This window comes from Leuresthes tenuis, unplaced genomic scaffold, assembly GCF_036924035.1.
Source record: "Leuresthes tenuis unplaced genomic scaffold, fLeuTen1.0.hap1 SCAF_14, whole genome shotgun sequence".
NCBI classification, from domain to species: Eukaryota; Metazoa; Chordata; class Actinopteri; order Atheriniformes; family Atherinopsidae; genus Leuresthes; species Leuresthes tenuis.
Genome location: NW_027325368.1, coordinates 19,869,547 through 19,887,849, shown reverse-complemented (window position 1 = coordinate 19,887,849; position 18,303 = coordinate 19,869,547). Strand labels below are relative to the sequence as shown.

General features: G+C 42.2%; 1 protein-coding gene across 2 annotated transcripts; it reads right to left on the bottom strand.

Moving 5' to 3' along the window:
- Window positions 1-3,408: 3,408 nt before the first annotated feature.
- On the bottom strand, window positions 3,409-17,306 carry cop1 (COP1 E3 ubiquitin ligase). Of its 2 annotated transcripts, XM_072363044.1 has the most exons (21): window positions 16,589-17,306; window positions 16,385-16,444; window positions 15,706-15,803; window positions 15,325-15,389; window positions 15,109-15,228; window positions 11,690-11,758; window positions 11,444-11,503; window positions 11,271-11,350; window positions 11,039-11,102; window positions 10,798-10,912; window positions 10,606-10,644; window positions 10,349-10,484; window positions 9,982-10,125; window positions 9,587-9,695; window positions 7,209-7,290; window positions 6,970-7,086; window positions 6,045-6,162; window positions 5,412-5,536; window positions 5,117-5,277; window positions 4,872-4,916; window positions 3,409-4,526 (listed from the first exon to the last, which is right to left on the bottom strand). In XM_072363044.1, exons 1-21 carry the CDS (start codon window positions 16,942-16,944, stop codon window positions 4,509-4,511), a joined length of 2,181 nt encoding a protein of 726 aa, XP_072219145.1. In that variant the 5' UTR covers window positions 16,945-17,306; the 3' UTR covers window positions 3,409-4,508. The 2 variants fall into 2 exon arrangements, with proteins under 2 accessions (XP_072219145.1, XP_072219146.1); XM_072363045.1 differs by lacking the exon at window positions 10,606-10,644.
- Between the last annotated feature and the right edge of the window lie 997 nt (window positions 17,307-18,303).

Here is an 18,303-nt window from a genome sequence, read left to right as displayed (position 1 = left end):
CTGAATGCTGTGAAAAACAAACAAAAAAAACATCCAGTGTGGCATTTCTGCAGATGGAAACTCCTCGTTGACGAGAGAGGTCAGAGTGTTTGGAGAGGACAGAGAAGCTGCGGTCACTCAGATAATTTCCTATTTCTTTTTAATGCAGTGAGCAGAATAGGAGCTCAGATCACACAGCGTATCCAACATTTACAGCAGCACAGGAAAACATAATGTTCCACTTCTGTCGGCCAACAAGGCTGCAGTGGGTGCAGACTCATCAAAAGTAGACAGCTTAAGACTGGAAAAACATTGTATGGCTGTGATCTGTGGCTATGCATTTAAAAACAGACATGAATCTGTGGTGACAGCTACCATGTGGGGTCAGGGAAACTTCCAGTGCTGCATCCAGTGGCAGGAATTACAACTCAATTAGAAATCGAAACAACTAATTTGATCTTGCCTTTTTTTAAATTATTATTAGCAAGACAATATCAAACCACACGGTTGCACATATTACAACAGCACGACTCTGCAGCAGAAGCACTCTGGGGCAAAGGCAGCCTGTCTGCGGTGTTGTTAAGAGATGATTGACCACAGTAATAAATGTGCTGTTGTTCCACTTTCCAAAAAACAGCATCAAACTGAAACCAGAATAAAATAAATTAAAAAAAAAAAGGTTCTAAATTTGATATTTTGTGTTTGAGCAATTTACGGTTAAACATGGATTTTATGTGATCAATAATCAAGAAACTACCAAATTCTGTTTGAGTCACATTTTACACGTCACAGTGTGAGTGCCATTTAGCTTTGTATAACCATGAGATCAAGTCAAGTTTGAGCATTGTGGGTAACATTCTTAAAAATATTGGCATGATTAGATAATTACTTTTTGGAATGAACTGGTAAGAATTTAGAGAGGTTAGATACAGCATGGGTCAAGTGATTGAAATCCTTTTTTTTTTTTAAATAAAGTTTTCTGCATGTCTTTATCAACTAACAGCAAAAAGCTATGAGATAATAACCACATCTCTTTATGGGAGATGATAGTAAACATATCTGCAGATGGTTGATTAACGGTATCTCGGGGCAGGTCATCATAAGCACTGTGACAACAATTCGTTGACCATTTCCGTTTGATGTGTTTCTGCAAGCGTTTCCTGTGGTTTGCCTTTGTGAAGCTTCAAAGCGAAATCCCAGTGAACCAAAATTGAAGATACTTCTCATACATTTGTCACCAATTGTGAAATATTAAACCTTCGCTTTACCTCTTGCCCAAATGCTAAAACGTTTCAGTTACCTACAACTGCGCCGATCATTTCCGTAACTGCCACATAGGAGGAGCTGTACAAATGTTCATCTGACATGCAGCACTTTACTGCGCACAAGCAAGATCTACAACTGTCAACCTCTGAGTCCTGCAAAGTATCCAGATAAACCAGAGCCTTGGCTGGATTACCAAACTGTCAAAGCAGGCAACTGCCCAGACTCTCACCGAGCCCCACAAACCTCATATCATTGTAATATGATTACCGTAGTAGATTCCTACCATATTAAGTGAGATTTTCTATCAAGCGTTCTTTTTTTCCCCCATTCTGTTGGCCCTCTCCAAATAGCACAATGTCTGGGTCAACATTTGTGATCAAGGTACAAATTTTTAGTTCAGAACTGGGTATAAATGATTTTACTTGGATTATCGGTCCTATTCATGGGCCGTTGCCTCACAGCAAGAAAGTTTCTGGTTTGCAACAGGGGCCTTTCTGTGTGGAGTTTGCATGTTCTCCCTCAGCACGTATTCCGACGTCCTCCCCTCAGTCCCAAAACACGCGTGATACACGCTATTGCCAAAAGTATGCACTCATCTGCCTTTACACACATATAAACTTAAGTGACATCCCATTCTTAATTCACAGGGTTTAATATGACGTCGACCCACCCTTTGCAGTTATAACAGCTCTTCTGGGAAAACTTTCCACAAGGTTTATGAGAAAAATTGACCAATCCTCTTGAAGCGCATTTGTGAGGTCAGACACTGATGTTTCCACTCTAATTCATCCCAAAGGTGTTCTATCGGGTTGAGTTCAGGACTCTGTGCAGGCCAGTCAAGCTCTTCCACACCAAACTGGCTCATCCATGTCTTTATGGACCTTGCTTTGTGCACTGGTGCGCAGTCATGTTGGAACAGAAAGGGGCCATTCACAAACTGTTTCCACAAAGTTTGAAGCATGAAATTGTCCAAAATCTCTTGGTATAGTGAAGCATTCAGAGTTCCTTTTACTGGAACTAAGGGGCCAAGCCCAGCTCCTGAAAACAACCCCACACCATAATCCCCCCTCCACCAAACTTTACACTGGGCACAATGCAGTCAGACAAGGACCGTTCTCCTGACAACTACCAAAACCCAGAGTCGTCCATCAGATTGCCAGAAGGAGAAGCGTGAACCGCCACGCCAGAGAACGTGTCTTCACTGCTCTAGATTCTAGTGGCGGCGTACTTTACACCACTGCCTCTGACGCTTTGCATTGCACTTGGTGACGTATGGCTTGGATGCAGCTGCTCGGCCATGGAAACCCATTCCACAAAGCTCTTTACACTGTTCTTGAGCTAATCTGAAGGCCACATGAAGTTTGGAGGTCTGTAGCCTCTGACTCTGCAGAAAGTTGGCGACCTCAGTATCCACTGACCCCGCTCTGTCATTTTACGTGGCCTACCACCAAGTTGCTGCCGTTCCCAGTCGCTTCCACTTTGTTATAATACCACTGACAGTTGACTGTGGAATATTTAGTAGCAAGGAAATTTCACGACTGGACTTGTTGCACAGATGGCATCCCATCACGGTACCACGCTGGAATTCACCGAGAGCGACCCATTCTTTCACAAATGAATGTAATCCCCGAGTGTAATCATTTGGATGGGTGAGTGAATACTTTTGGCTATACCAGTGTTTCTCAATTCCGGTCCTCATGACCCACTGCCCTGCATGTTTTCGATGTTTCCCTCCTCCACCACACCTGATTCAAATGATCAGCTCATCATCAAGCTCTGCTGTGGCCTGATAAGCAGCCATTCCTTTGAATCAGGTGTGGTGGAGGAGGGAAACATCGAAAACATGCAGGGCGGTGGGTCATGAGGACCGGAATTGAGAAACACTGGGCTATACAGTGTATATACACACCCTAACTCTTGCCCCATGGCAGCTGGGATAGGCTCCACTGGACTTGCGCAGCAAGCTGGACGATCTAGTGTCACTCGCTCAGTAAACTGCAGCCAATACAACCGCACTGATTTGACTGGAAATGTAACCACTCCCTCAATAAGATATCCATCGTGAACTTTATTCAATCTCGAGTTTATTTACATCCTATACAACTGGGCTTGAAAATGATAAAGAAAACCATTTTAATTCTAAAAAAAGAAATATGGCAAAACTGTTTGGAAATAATTTATTCAGTAATACAAATACAAAACACCTCTCATTCAGTTATCATAAAATAGACAGGTCTCGGTGGAGTGTTTGATCCCTTCAAAGCATCAGGTCAAGGATCGGCAATCGACAAAACTGACAGCAGTTCTCCTTTAGTTACAATGCCACTCAGTTCAGATAGTACGTTTTTAAGCCTACAGTATGTGAAAAGTAATTCTGTTGCTACTTTAAAAGACCTAAAAATTATTTTGTGAGGTTGTCCATCTCTTCAACAAGCGAGAAAACATCCCAAATACGACCAAAAAAAGAAAAGTCCAGTTAAATGTGGCACCGCAGCCTTAAGTTAGACAACAATCGCTGTGATTACAGACAAACATGGAGTCTTGTTTTGTTCTGACAACAGAAAAATAAGCAGAGACGTAACTTCACGTTCTGTCTTAAGCCAGAGAAGGAACCGACTTACGCTTGGCAGAATGAAATTCAAGTCATATTTATTAAAACTGCTGTCTCCCACCCTGAAGAAAGGCAAAAACACTACACATAGTGGAGGGGAAAAAAAGAAGAGGAGGCAGACAAACGAGAGGGGGTAATAAAAGCTTCATGTGAAAACGTCACTTTTGCATGTCATTTTGTCTTGTGCTTTGGCCTTTAAAAGAGAAAATGCATTAACAGGTAGCATTTGGCTGGATGTACCATCGATATAAACAACTCAATTAAAAAAAAAAAAAAAAAAAAGGTATACGTTTTGATTTGACCTAAAACCATAGAGAGGCGTTCTATTGTATCCAATACAACATCACTGAAAAGAAACAAAAATGCTCACTACTCCAAGGTCTCTTGTTCCATTCTGAGCACAAGCTGTCCTCATTTTGTTACGGTAAAATGGCAGCACGTCCCCTGCAGTGTCGATGCACTGGACCAAAGTCTGCTCCGCTGTCCAAAAAGACGTGTTCGATTAAAAATAACTCAGGTTCACTTTATTTCAGCTCATCCGGTGCTCTGCAGGCACGCTGGGATCTCCCTGCACCCGACTGATCCTTCCACCACACAGGGGGAGGGGGGGGCCCGATGGTGGCTCCAATGCCCGCTCATGGCAGGCAGGTCATCAGACGAGCTCAAGTACCTGAGGGGAGAAAAAAATAAAAATAAACCACCTTTATCTTCATCTCTGCCATGTTGTTAGAGGTAATAAAGTGTTACAAACATTAAAAACAAGCAAAGTCAGTGGTGGGATGCTGTATGAAAGCATAAAATCTGAGTTTCACTATCCTAATGTAACAATGCAAAATATTTCATCCACATGGGGGGGGGGGGGGGGGGGGGGGGGCTGTATTGATTTTTCACTGCGCTTAAAGCTACTAGTCTTTCCAAAGGATGTGGGGAAAAAAAAAAAAAAAAAAAAAGCAAATAAACCGTTATCAAGGACACTGTATGAGCCGGTTTTATGGATACGTTTCAGAACACAAACCTTGATTGTTCCTTGACTGTTTGCAGCGATGAGAACGTTCGATTCCTGAAAAAGCAAAAAAAAAAAAAGAAGCATCGATAATAAACAACAAGATAGTTATGACCTGTAGAGTCAGAGAAGAATCAGACAAAAATGTTCATGGATATGAAAAGTTTCCAAAAGCACCGACTGAAAGGTGTTCTGACACGATCTGGTAACTAAGAGCACAAACCAGTCGATGCACACAAATAAAATGACCAACTCACTCCGTCTGGCAGGGCCCTCCAGCAGACAGCACTGACAAACTCATTGGTGTCATCCTCTTTCTTGTCCTTGTCCAGGACACTCTTCACTGTGTCGAACTTGAACGTTAACAGTGTCTTGGAAAGTCCTTTGTAGTACAGATACAGGGAGTTGTTCTCACTGCCTAAAAACACACACAAAATATCGTTCATTTGCACTATTTTCATGGCGATGTTTGAAGAGTTATGGCTTTTTTTCCTCAGAGGAAACGCAGCAAGGCAGATTACTGTCAACATGATCTTTAAAGTGAAGGCTTACCACAGGCAACATAGTCTCCATTGGAAGCCAACCCAACAAAGTTCTTCTCATTAATGTGGCCCTTGAAGGAGCGCAGACAGTGAGGTTTGTTGACGTTCCACAACTTCAGCTGACTGTCTGTCGAACTGCAGATCACAACACAGCATGTGAAGACATCACGGCTTAAGAGCTGGACGGCGTTTGGCGATTTGACACATTAACCCTCTGTGGTCTGGGCGTGTTTTTAAATTGTACAAAAAGCTTGGATCACACAAAGATTCCCTCTCCATTTTTCACAGAAAGCTCTTGCCTCCCTCGCACATTTATTACATTTTTACAACTAAAGACTAGAAGGTGTCTTGGAACTTTTAACAGCATTTTCTGCTGTTTCATTTTATTTCTTATTCAAAATCAGGTTTAACATCAGTAAAGAGAACAAATAAAAAACGTGCCACTCGGCTGTATCCCGTTAAAGAGCCTGCTTAAGAACAATATTATGAGCATAATGCAATCTGTCACATAGTAAATGTTGTTAAGAGTTTCTCTAATTCAAAACTTAAGTGAAACCTTTCTGATGTAGATCATTGCCAAAGAAAAGGGAAAACAACATTTCCAAATACCATTGTTGAAAGAAAAAAATCTAAATGGACTTACGCGGAGACAATTTCCTCTCCATTTACAAACTTGGCGTAGGACACGGCCTTCCTGTGGCCTTTGAACACCATGATTGGCTGCTTAGTGTTGCGTAGATCATAGTAGTGGACACAGTGGTCTGTGAGCAAAAGGGAAAAAACGTCATGCACTCAGATGGCAGGCACGAGAGAATGCTCAAGAGGAGGGGCTGTTGTGTGTCTTTCAACGCTGAAAACAACTTACTGTCAGCTCTACTCACAAACCACAGAGGCATGAAGCCAGGGTAAAAAAAAAATAATATGGCGCAATGTCTCTGTTTGTGCTGAAGTGAGTGAAAGGGTTTTTTCCCATCAAAGTTGTTTTCAAATTAATGGACCATTATGTCTGCTTGCTTCGACTTCCCTGTCCAAGCTTTGCTACAGAAGTGAACCAACAAGTCTGAGGTCAAGGGAGGGTTTTTTCTGGTCCGAGCTCAGTGAACCTCAGAGACGAGAAGCTGCGGGGGGTGAAATGTTCCGGGGCAATTCACTGCTGGAGTTCCTGCTCTGATAGCTTTGAGCGGTTATTTAATGCTGGATATAGGAGAGGCTTTTCTAATGTATGACTGAATATTTAGCGCAATTCTTCTTCTCCTTCGGGGGAGTAATAAATGGAGTTTTCCAAAATTTCTGTGAGACCGCAGGAGAAACATAGTATTCTCAAGCAGTGGTGTGAGGTGAGCATACTAATACATCAAAATGAGAGGAAAACAAGCTTCAGCTTTGCCAAAAGATTCTGAATAGAGACAGCTGGGTGCACTTAAAAGTTTCTCTTCTCGTTCCCGAATCTATGGTGGACTTTAAACATGGAACTGACGTGACAGCCGAGCACAGACCTTTCTTTGCATCAATCAGTTTGATCCTGAACCAGAACGCAACAGTGCAAACAAACCTAACTCCGATCTTACCTGCGCAGCCAAAGGCCAGATGATATCTGGAGGTTGGGCTAAATTTAACACAGCAGACATTAGCTTTAGCCTCGATGCTAGCCACTGAGTTGTCAAGATTGGTCGACCACAACTTCACTGAAATCAAAATAACACAAAAAATTAGTGAAAAAAAACAACAACAACTGCGTAACAGCGGCTGTGAAGCTAGAAGATGATGAATCGGTGAGATGTTTTCATACATCCTCTGCCTCTCTTACCTTTAGCATCATCAGAACCAGAGGCTAACAGCTTGGGGTCCATCAGATTGAAATCGACACTCCAACACCTTTTTTCATGCTCCTGAAAAGAAGGGGGAAGAAAACCTCATCCAGGTGTCATACTTCTTTTTTTGAACTTATTAACAATAAGTCGCTGAAAAATAAGAAATCAAATGACATCGCTATAGAGCTATTCCGATTTAGGTGGCAGCCGGTGGTAATATGTTGCAGCTGCCACAAGGTGGCAGTAATTTTCAGGGCCGTACAAAAGTTATGTACAGATTATGGTGCATTATCCTATGAACATCCAATGACATGAGCAACCAGTGCGCATGCGCAATTCCCTGCAGTGAAAAATTGCCTCCATTCATTTGAGCTGTAACACGCACCATTCCATCGGCGAAACAGAGTGGCAGGAAGCATGTCTAAATTAGCTTATTTTTATGTTTTCATAACATAGCTTTTCTCACAACATAAACGTGCATGTTAGGGTTATACTTTTTCAGTTGATGTTTTTTAAAACCCTAATTTCGCAACCCTGACCCTAACCTGGAAGCACAATATAAAAACTACAATTTGTACTAAACTGTCGAACACGGAGGCGGGCAGCACCATATGTTTTGTAGTTCGATTGCGTTTTCCTCTATTATGTGAAATTGTGGCCAGGAAACGTCAGACTTAATATAGGTTTTGGGGTTGGGAAGCACATCCGTTTGGTCAGACTTGATCTTGCTTATAGTTAAAGGGGTGAAATCACGTTTTTCTGGGTTTTGACCCTACTTAGTGGCGCCCCCTACAGGTGTCCCACAGGTGATGGTATGTTCATCCAAAACTGTTTACAACTGGTCTGTAGCCCATTTTGTTGCTGCTCTGTACCACCTTGAAACTGTCTCAGGTTCAAGGTTCAAAGGTCATCTTTGAAGAGCAGGAACTGCCCACAATTTTCATACTGACATATGTTACTCCCTGGGTCATGACCTTTCCAATGATGTCCTCACTTTTGTCCTACACCAAAGTTTAATTTTCATCTTGCTCCAAGGTGTACTTTCTCAGACCCTTATTAAGACCAAGCTGGATGCAATAATTCAAACATGTTTTAAGGGGTAGTTAGTGGCCACATGTGTTAATACACGGTCAAACTTCTAAATTTGGACCAGTTTAGACCCGGTTTTCCCCATAATTTACAGCGAGTTTCATATTATATTTTCCAATGACCTAATATGGCCAATTATACCAACTGTATCCCTTTGCCCAGGCTGACAGGATGGTCCGAGATGACCAAGACTTCAGTATATTGTAGTTTCAATACGTATCTGGATATATAGTACTAACTTTGGCAAGCATAGCTTTACAAATGTTGTTTATTAGCGATGATGTGAAGATGATGAAGGGATTTCCGTACACTTACAGCGTTTCTTAATGTTTCGATCTTGCAGTAACTTCAGCCAGCCTGGGTTTAATTTTATTCGCTCCATCGTGTCCAAACTAGTTTAGCTCAAAACAGAACTGCTACGAGTGTGTCTGTAGCTGTTTATTTGTTAGAGCACCTATTTAATGATCATTTTTATTCTCATTTATCCCCGACCATTTTTATCTTGATTTATCTTGTTTTGGTTTATTTATCCATGTTTCTTTATTTATTGTTGAAATTAACTGCACTGATCTCCAAACAGTGGATGTGTGAAACACCATTTCGTTTTTATGTGACGCATAAGAATGACAAATAAAACCTTATCGTTATTTAATTTGTTTAAATACTAGCTGTCCGTGTATACAACCTCCTGTAAATATAATTATTCCATCTCTCTCGATTCGCCTCAGCGCTCTGATTCGATGCAGAAGATGTCAGTGGGTATTGATCTTTCAGGGTGCGCTGTTGTTCATCCAAAACAAACTTATTTCTCCATTGCCTGCGTGTATTTCCTTTATAGCGTGTTTCAGCAGCGAAGCCAGAATAAAAGCAAATTAAAACAAACAAAAAAGTAGCCTATGATGATTTCCGCCATTTGTGGAAGCTTCAGCGATAGTAGCCTCCTTAGTAACCACCATAGCAACGTTCAAAACAAAAATAAACAGGTTAATAACTAACTTTGCATACATTGCGTACGTACGTATTCATATGAACTATGTGTGAGAGCAGCCTGAACAACGTGAAAGCAACAACAGAAGAATGCCTAATTCCCAACAGGCTCCGGTATGACCTATCTGGGACTGTTAGCTCAGAAGTTAATGGTGCTCCAACAAGACAGATATGCAAAGCTAAAGACCGCAGCACATCAAACACTTCTGTGTGATACTCCCTTTAAAAAATAACAAGATAGTAATAATGTACTAAGATAAACCATTTAACCACAAAAGCTATGCCCTGGGAATCCCACCTGGTAGACTTTGGAGCGCTGGCCGGTGAATCCATCCCACAAAATGACCGTACCCTCATAATCGCTGCTGGCCAGGAGGTTCTTGTGATAACTGCTCCAGCTGATACAGCTGCAAACATGAAGAAAGCTGATATTACTCTCCATTGCTGCTCACATTCTCAACCTGTGCCCTTTAACATTTCATTTGGTTTTCACCTTTTTCACTAAATGATTTTATCCCATGCCACTGAAACCTCGACTGGTACTGAACTGTATGACAGCTCATGCTCAGCTTTAACTGCAATACTTTTCTTTGAAGGCGGGGCTATAAAATCAGTGGATTTTACATATATATTTCTGAACAGATATGCAGATTTATTTCCTCACATGGATTACAAGAGGAGCCACTACCTCACCTGATTTTGGAATTGCAGGTCATTTCATTGACAGGATAGTGAATGTCCACTGCATCCTGGATCACAGTGCCGTACTCAAACACTTTGATCTTCTTGGTCACGCCAGCGATGGCAAAGTAGTCACAGTCACGGTCAAACTCAATACTGAAACAAAGGGTGAGAACGTGGTCAGAGATGGTGAGCAACATTACACTCGCGTTTCCTATTTCTTTGACATGCCTCTGGTGAATCAGCCCTCGTTTCTTTTGCTGCGTTCATTCATCATTAACACTGCGCACGACCAGAGACACTTTAAAGAGTCACTTCTGGCCAGTTAGACCTCTTTTTTCCCCCCAGTATGGTAGTTCAAGTTTTTCCTTTTTCGTACCTGGAGACAATACTGGAGCCGCTGTAGAGGTCACTGGCGTAGGAGAGGGTGGCCAGCGGCCGCACAGTGTTGTAGCGCGTAAACTTTGACAAACACTCCATGAAGTCGTCCAGCTGGTTCAGGTTCCTTCCCTCATCTGAAAACAATCCCAACAGAGTCATTACGTGTTGCGAAAAAGACATCAATACTGAATGTTGTAGATGCTTCATGTTACAATTAAAATGAATGAATTAAAAGCCCAAAACAGAAGAGTTGACCTTGTCTTTTCTCTGGAAACCTCACTGATTTCTTTGCAGCTAAAAACACAAAGATGGAGTTATTCTACTAACGCTATGAGCTAAGGCTTTTAATCAGAGACATCCACTGTGTGTTCCAGTTTCTCTCATGACGTAGAACATTGAAGCTGATTGGAGATGTTTGAGCTAACAGTAGGAACAACTTGCTATAACCTGTGATGCGCGACATTTTGTTGGAGAAGTAGCACTGCTCCAGATCCTCAAAGTGAGCCGTCAGCCTCTTTCTTCTTGACGCCAGAGTGCTGTTGTACCAGGTCTGCCGTTTTCCCTGGACAAAAAAAAGTCCAAAGAGCACAGCGCAGTCAGCGATGAACTCACACCAACAGATAAAAAAAAAAGAAAAGGGAACGCAATAAAGACAGATGTGACTTTTACACGAGGGTCTGTTACGCACCTGGGTGGTTCCACCAAATCCTGGAGGCTGATTGTAATCTGGTGGCTCGATGATACTGCTGCAGCTATACGACAAGAGAGAGCAGACGAACACGACACATGGATAGTGTTACAGGGCAAAATGGAAAACATGCAGAAGAGCCAGAAGAGCTGTGTGCCTGCAACATGTTGCCTTTTTTCCTGTGTAAAGAAAGTAAAATGTTACTCTGTGAGAATGCAGAGCTCAACCGTACCTGGGTGCTGGAGAGGGAGCCTCAACATTAGGCACTGTACACTCTGCCTCCATCATAGGAGAGTAAAGCCCACTCATTTCCTGGGACAATCATAAAGAGAAAAAGGCTTGTTGTCTATCTCGAGCGGTAATAATAATAATAATAATCAGCAGTATCTATATCTGTTTACTTACCTCGACACGCTTTATGTCTTCTTCAAGGAAGTTGACCTCTTTCTGCAGTTGATCTAGTTGCTACCCAAAAACACAAATACATCGGTTTTCACATTATTTCTTTTCTTCCTTTACAAATACGTCCTTTTTAGGTACGTGAGCTTTTGTTCTGTTTGCTTTTATCTGTGTAACGTATAGCTTTTAACGAGACTACAAAGAGCTCTCTATGGCGAACCTTTCAACTGTATCAGTTAAAAACGGACGCACCTCTCTCTTGTTTCTTCTGGCTTCTTTCAGGAACTCCATGAGGATCTGTCTCTGAGCTGCCTGGGATTCCTAACACAGATAAAGACATTAAGCGTAATCACATAAGAGTACAAATGCGGCCTGGGAACATATTTTCCAAAAAGAGAGGGAAAAAAAAAAAAAGCTCAAATAATAAAAGTAACGCTAAAGATCAGAATTTATTATCTGAAGGGCATGTTCTTAAATTCACATTTGCATATATTTGTCTTCAACTGTGCTCCAAAAATCACACCATGACAGCAGAAAATGCTCAAACACGCCAAACACAAGAGATCATGTGAGCCAGAAAACGGCTGATGGCAACTGTGGCCAGAAGTGTATCGGTCTGATTGCTCTTCTTAACTAAACGAACCATGATGGGAAAATGATGAGAAAACAGAAGAATAAGAAGCTTAAAACGCAGGAGTGCATTCAAACTAAACATGAAAGAGCGGCGGGGTGCAAAACCCGGCTCCTACTGGAAGGAGTTATGGGGCCGCAGATAAGATCTGTTGGCAGTCAAGAAAACTGTGATTATCAGATTGTAAACACGCTGCTTAGAGGGAAAAGACCGTTTGGCAGCACGACACTTCTGTCAGTGTAGGAAAACTGAGAATCTGATAAGAATGATTGTCCTCACAGGCGTCAGAAACCGAACCGCACAGCGACAAGGCCCTACATTAGTTATGGAGGATCCCATACAGCAGGCTGGACGCATTTTTTTCCTCCCACTGGAGACACAAGTAGGAGTTGGTCCCCGTGTTTCCTTTTCGAAAAATCCCTTCTTCAGGGTTCAGTGGCAATCGTAGCAGACATGAACACCAGTGAATTTCTGTGCCAAGAGCAGAGAATTAAGTCTCAGCTGGAAATAAGTGTGCAGGGGACATGACAAAGCAAAAACTAAGCAGAAGCAGCCTCTCTTATCGACACACCCGGTCAGTGAAAAAACGCTCAGGAGGACTTGATGCCGCATTCACACACGGATGCACTCGCAGGAATCTTACTGCAGGCTGAGAGATCTCTGCAAGAAGTCAGGAGTGAATGTTTCAGACATTTGTGTTCTCGCAGAAAGCCCCTGAGGAGCGTGTCTGGAAAATTTTAAGGCCTGCAGTGCATATGTGAAAATGATTCTCTTTTGTCCGAAGAAGTCCTCTCGCAATCAACATCAGACGAGTGGCAAAGCGACCCAAACGGCACTCTTAGAATCATTTAAACTGCAAAAGCTGACAGCGACACCATGACTGTGGAAGTCACCGCACGGCCCATTACCAGCACTACTTTCCAACAAAGCTATTCTGATCACTACAACATACCCAATAGATTATTTTATAGAGCTGTTAAAAACCTCTCTACTAAGCAGGACATTTCACAGTCGCAATATAAAGTTTTCAATGCTCTCTTGTGAGCATACGGCGTAAAGCTGGCGGCGGGTTCTAAACCGTCTTTGACATGTCTGTTTTGTAAGTCACTTAAAGTATTTGCAGAGACTGATAAATACCCAATGGTCCAATCTAAGTGGAGTTATTGGTCTGCATAAAGCAGAGCAGGGAGGAGAGCCAGCGTAGTCGTCCCTGTGTGTGTTTGAAAGGAGAGGGATACGTGTGCTGTGTGGCTTTGTCTTAAATTACTCGAGTGTGAAGCAGCTCGGTTTAGAAACTGGTGAGGATTTCACAAACTCTGACACTCCAAGACAGTGCTGATGTGACAGAACACAAGTAAAAAGGGTAGGCTGTGGCTCCCACTTCTCTTTACAAGCAACACAGGCTAAAAAAAAAACAAAACAAGAAAATGGGATGTGTCAGACTTTTCATAGTGCTGTGCACCAGGTTTGAGTGCTGCTGCTCGGAGTTAACCTCTGACCTCCGGACAAAAGCAGCTTGTTGAACATTACTCAGTAGTACTATTCATATGACTCAACAACACCCGACTGTCAACACACTTTACAGCAAACTTAGCAAACAAAGTAGAACGTGACTGTGTGTTTACACACTGTGATAGTACTGTACTGGACTGAGTTCAACGACAAAAAAGGGCAAAAAAAACAAAAGCCAAACCTCAATAGTACGGCCCGGTGCGACCATGTCCTCCATAAGAAATATAGGATTGCTTTAAGACATTTGAAAGGGTGTCCTTGTGGTGAACCCTTGTAGTGTCAGACAGTTTTTAAGGATATCCACTTGTTGTCCTTCCAAAAATGAAACCTTTAAACATTCAATCAATCTTAATGTCAAAATAAAAGCAGATGGTCCACAATGTATCTTGTTCAACTAATTTGTGGCCTCCATAGGAGGACCCAATTCCCCCAGTCCCCATAGCATGAACACAGAAATACGACCCAAAACCCTAATAAGAGTAAAGAAGATCGAAATTAAGCAGATAAACCAAAAAATATTATACAAACACACCAATATAATTTCTCTATAGGAGGTAACAGTAAGTGATTTGCTGGGATTAGCAGCTAACTTTGGAGTGAAATCATAGTCAGATGTTTTTAACGAGACTATCGGGTGTTAGCGGGGACCCCGTTTTTTTTTTTTAAATAAACAGGCAACAGTCTGATCTTCATAACAAGTCTGTGGAAATGTATCATGGCACGAACACTGGAGATTTCTGAGGACATTCGGTAAAGAGATGTTTAATACGCTCCAACAAATCTGTCAGAGAGACTGTGTAGGAATGAGGGGCTTCCCTAAAAGTGGCTGTCCATCAAAGATCCCTCCATGAGCAACAAAATGTCACAAAGGAACTTCCAAGGAACTAAAGGCCTCTCTCACACATAGGCTGATGTTAATCTTAATGAATCCCCTCTAAGGACAAAGAACAACAGCATGCATTACAGGGCAGTGATGAGAAAGGCACCACTCTTCTTTAGGATTCCTGCATATGAACCTTTCACCAGTGGTGACCTTAATCCAATAGGAATGCTGTGGAAGCCTTGTAGTGTGCAGTTCATGTGAGGAAACTCACCAACATCCAGAGGTGAAACTGTTCCCGACAGAGAAATTAAAATGTCTCTCTGAGGAAACCCATCACTACTGCGACGGTAATGGCTCCAGATGACTCAAGTAGAAGTGCCACCAAAAAGTGCCATCACAAAACCCCAGAATAAACTCTCTCTGTGGAAACAACAGCTTTCGACTCTTGCCTTAAAATACTTCCAGGATCATGTGATCGTTTCATACATTTCTTGGACATTTTCCCGTCACCAGTCAATGTGTTCGTCTTGCATTTGGATGGCGTTTCGTCTACCGCCTTCCTCCTTTCACAAGAAATAACCGTTCTGAGTCATTCGCGGCTGAAGTCATCATTATACCCATTATTGTGGATTATGTGCATGTCTTAGTGAAAAAATAAGCATGGAGTGCTATAAGCAAAAAATAACAACAATATTATTAACTTACTGCCTCGAGCTGCTTCTTCTTCTGAACAAGAAGCTCCAACATCAGATTGACATTCGCAAGATCCAAGTTTTCCTGATCAGGACTCAGAACATCCTGGAAGACCTGCCACCTTGACCCATTCTAGGGTTCAGAGGCACAGATCGGTTAGAATGGCAAAAATTAAAGTTGGCAAGTTTGGCTGATTTACAGGGTGAGAAAAATAAAGTGCTGACTTACAGGAGGATCCAATTTCAGTCTCTTCTCCTCCGACCTTTGTTTGTGTTTTAGGATCAGTTCATTTACTGGTGCATGGCAGAATGGGAATTAGGTTGTGGTGGGTGGGTTGAAAAAGAAAGCGCAGCGTAAACATAGAGCAGAAATAAAGCTGCGGTGTGACAGAACATTAAAGCAATATCACATTGGCTGAGTCCAAATAGTTCTCAAATAAATTTCTCAAACAACTAAACTAAATCTCTGGAGCAGGACAACAAATAGAGCTGAGCAGGCACAGTCTCTTGTTCAAATTTGAGCGAAATTCAGCGACTACGTCTTGAGTTGCACGTTGACGGCACCAAACACTGTGGAGACAACTGTAGTCCAACCACTCAAAATACCTACCAAGAAAGTTAGGGTACAGCTGATCCACATTATCAACAATATAGTTACACTTGGGACATCTGTTGCTGTCCTCCAAGCTCTGGCGAATACACTTGTAACTGCAGGAGGAGGAGGAGGAGAAGAGGAAAATGAACAGAAACCGCACAAAGAAATGTGAACAAGAAGAGCAACAGATAAGCCTGCCAGAAAGTAAGTGAAATCATACCACCGCTGTCCCAAAAGGACAAAACAAGTTTGAGTTTCGCTTTATCCACACACTTGATATGCAAATCCTATGTCGTTTAGTACATGTTCATTCTTGTATTCAAATCACTTCAGGTTGCAGAGCTTTCGCGTTTGACAGGTGTTTACCTGTAAGAAGTCTGTACATAGAGCTCCTCAGTGAGTCCAAAGCAGCTCAAACACTGCATGATCATTTGCAGTCACAAAACAACTATTATCAGAAATAACTCACAAGAAAAGACTATTTCATGTGGATTGTTTTCATTTCATTTCTAACTGAAGACTCCCCCCTTACTGTAAGCAAGATAAGTCACGTGCATGTCCTCTCTTCCAGATAATAAAACGTCACTGTCGAATGTTACCAGCTGTGCTAGAGGTGAGTCACTGTTACTCAACTAATTTCAAACCATGAGACGATCAACAAGCATCCCACTCTCACGTGCAGCTGATCACTTACCAAAAACTGTGTCCACATTTTGTCATGTGCGCCGCCTCAATAATTTCAAAACAAATGGGACTGAAAAACAGACAGAAAAGTCGTGTAAAAATCCAGCTCTTAAACGTTTACATGTTCAACTTACAATACCTTGCAACTACATTATTGATTCCCCCTTTTTTTTCCCCAAAGCGGTGTTTGCCGCTAGCTCCAGTGGAAACTAACCAGACAAAGTCGTTGGTTTTATCCTCGTATGAATTCAACAGGCCATTGTATAAGGGTGCTTGATGGAGGGATTTCTTTCTGCTGCCTGAGGACGCAGAGGGTCTGCTCAGGGAGGCAAAGCCGCCCCGGGATGACGGCACCGCGGCCAGAGTTGGCACCGACAAGGTCCCCTCGCTGGCTGCTGGGAGAGTCCGGGAAGGCACAATATTTCCAGAATTGTTCCCATTACTGGTAACGGCGTTGGCTCCACCGCCTCCTGTACTGCTACTGTTACTGCTACTGGTACTACTACTACTCGTGCTGGGCACTGAACCCGCCCCACCAGCACTTTGCTGCGGCCGGCTGCTGGACATCATGCAAGGCCGACTAATAATTCCACCAAAATCCTCTGCGTTGCTGTTTCAAAGCATTCGGGCGACGCTGCTGTTTGGCTGCTCTAGATGGTTCGCAAGCTAGCTGGCTTGCTTATGTGCTAGCATCCTGGGAGAATGCAACAGTAGCCAAACAACAAGCGTATTTATACTTATCTGTTGGTATCTGCCTCGCGCTTGTAACCGACAATGTATAACAAAGTCGCTGGATTATAGAGGGCAAAAATACGCAGATAAATAGACGGACAATAAAATATCTGCGACTGCGTCGTCCAGGAGATTAGCCAGCTAGCTGCTGTTAGCAGCGGAGAGTGATCTCTTGAATTTCCTTGATTACCCAGAGAGCCGTTGTGCTGCTGGCTTTCAGCTATCGCCACCTAGCGAGAAGGAGCTCCGGGAGGGCGCCAGTTGTTAAAACGGGGCACCTGTCAGTTAACTGAGCGTCTTTTTTAGTATACGTGCCGAAGTCCCCGCGGCAGTTTAGTTTTGAAAAAAAAGTTCACCAGACCTTTGGTTTCTACGTTTATTTGAATGCGCCGTAAGTCGTCATAAGTCTTCCTCTTCTGCTTTTCTGTTTCGTCGTGTTTTCTATTTTGAGGAACAATGAGAACGTCTCACTTTCAAACCACATGTCTACTCATGGTACTTCTGGTAAAAATCTAAAAAAAAAATGGAAGTGGAATTTTTAGTTGATACAATTCACAAAATCAAACATCAGCCTAGCCAAAATTTTTTTTTTTTAAAAAAGCACTCAAACAACAAAACCACCCGGAGACAAATGTATGCTCCGCAAAGCCTCCATAGGCATACAAATGTTAGGAACTGAAAAATTCAGACTTGAAATAAACAGCAGAATATCTCATCAACATGTCACACAAAGAAAAAAAAAACAAGCAAAGGTTAACTGGCATAAGGCTAATACAAGCCAATCATCTTGAAGCCTATAATTATTGACTAAAGTAAGCCCACAATATACAAAATAATATGCAATTATCATATTAAGATTCACATAAGATTAATCTTCATTTGTTTAATTAATTCCTTAAAATTACACAATTGTGTCACAGGGACTAAATTTACCTCATTACCGACATCATCACAGACACAGGTTTCATTCTTGAGATTCTGCTAAGATTTGAGTCCACCATACATACAAGATTTCATCTTTCTATGGCCTTTACATCAAAAACAAGCAGGCAGGTCACATCTAGAAAGTGCGGTAAGCGATCCAGCCAAAACATACAGCATCGTGTCGTCCAGGCATCCACCTGCAGCTCTGCAAATAAAACCTAAGGAGCTCAAACATATTCAGGCTCCCAGTTTATCCAGCCTGCTACTTGCTTT

Bases quoted from the DNA above. Each gene is read 5' to 3' on its own strand.
- cop1 (XM_072363044.1), bottom strand. From the start codon at position 16,944: ATGATGTCCAGCAGCCGGCCGCAGCAAAGTGCTGGTGGGGCGGGTTCA. The intron at 15,804-16,384 runs GTAAGTGATCAG...CTCCTCCTGCAG, and splicing joins AAATGTGGACACAGTTTTTG to TTACAAGTGTATTCGCCAGA. The intron at 9,696-9,981 runs GTGAGGTAGTGG...TCATGTTTGCAG, and splicing joins ACCTGCAATTCCAAAATCAG to CTGTATCAGCTGGAGCAGTT.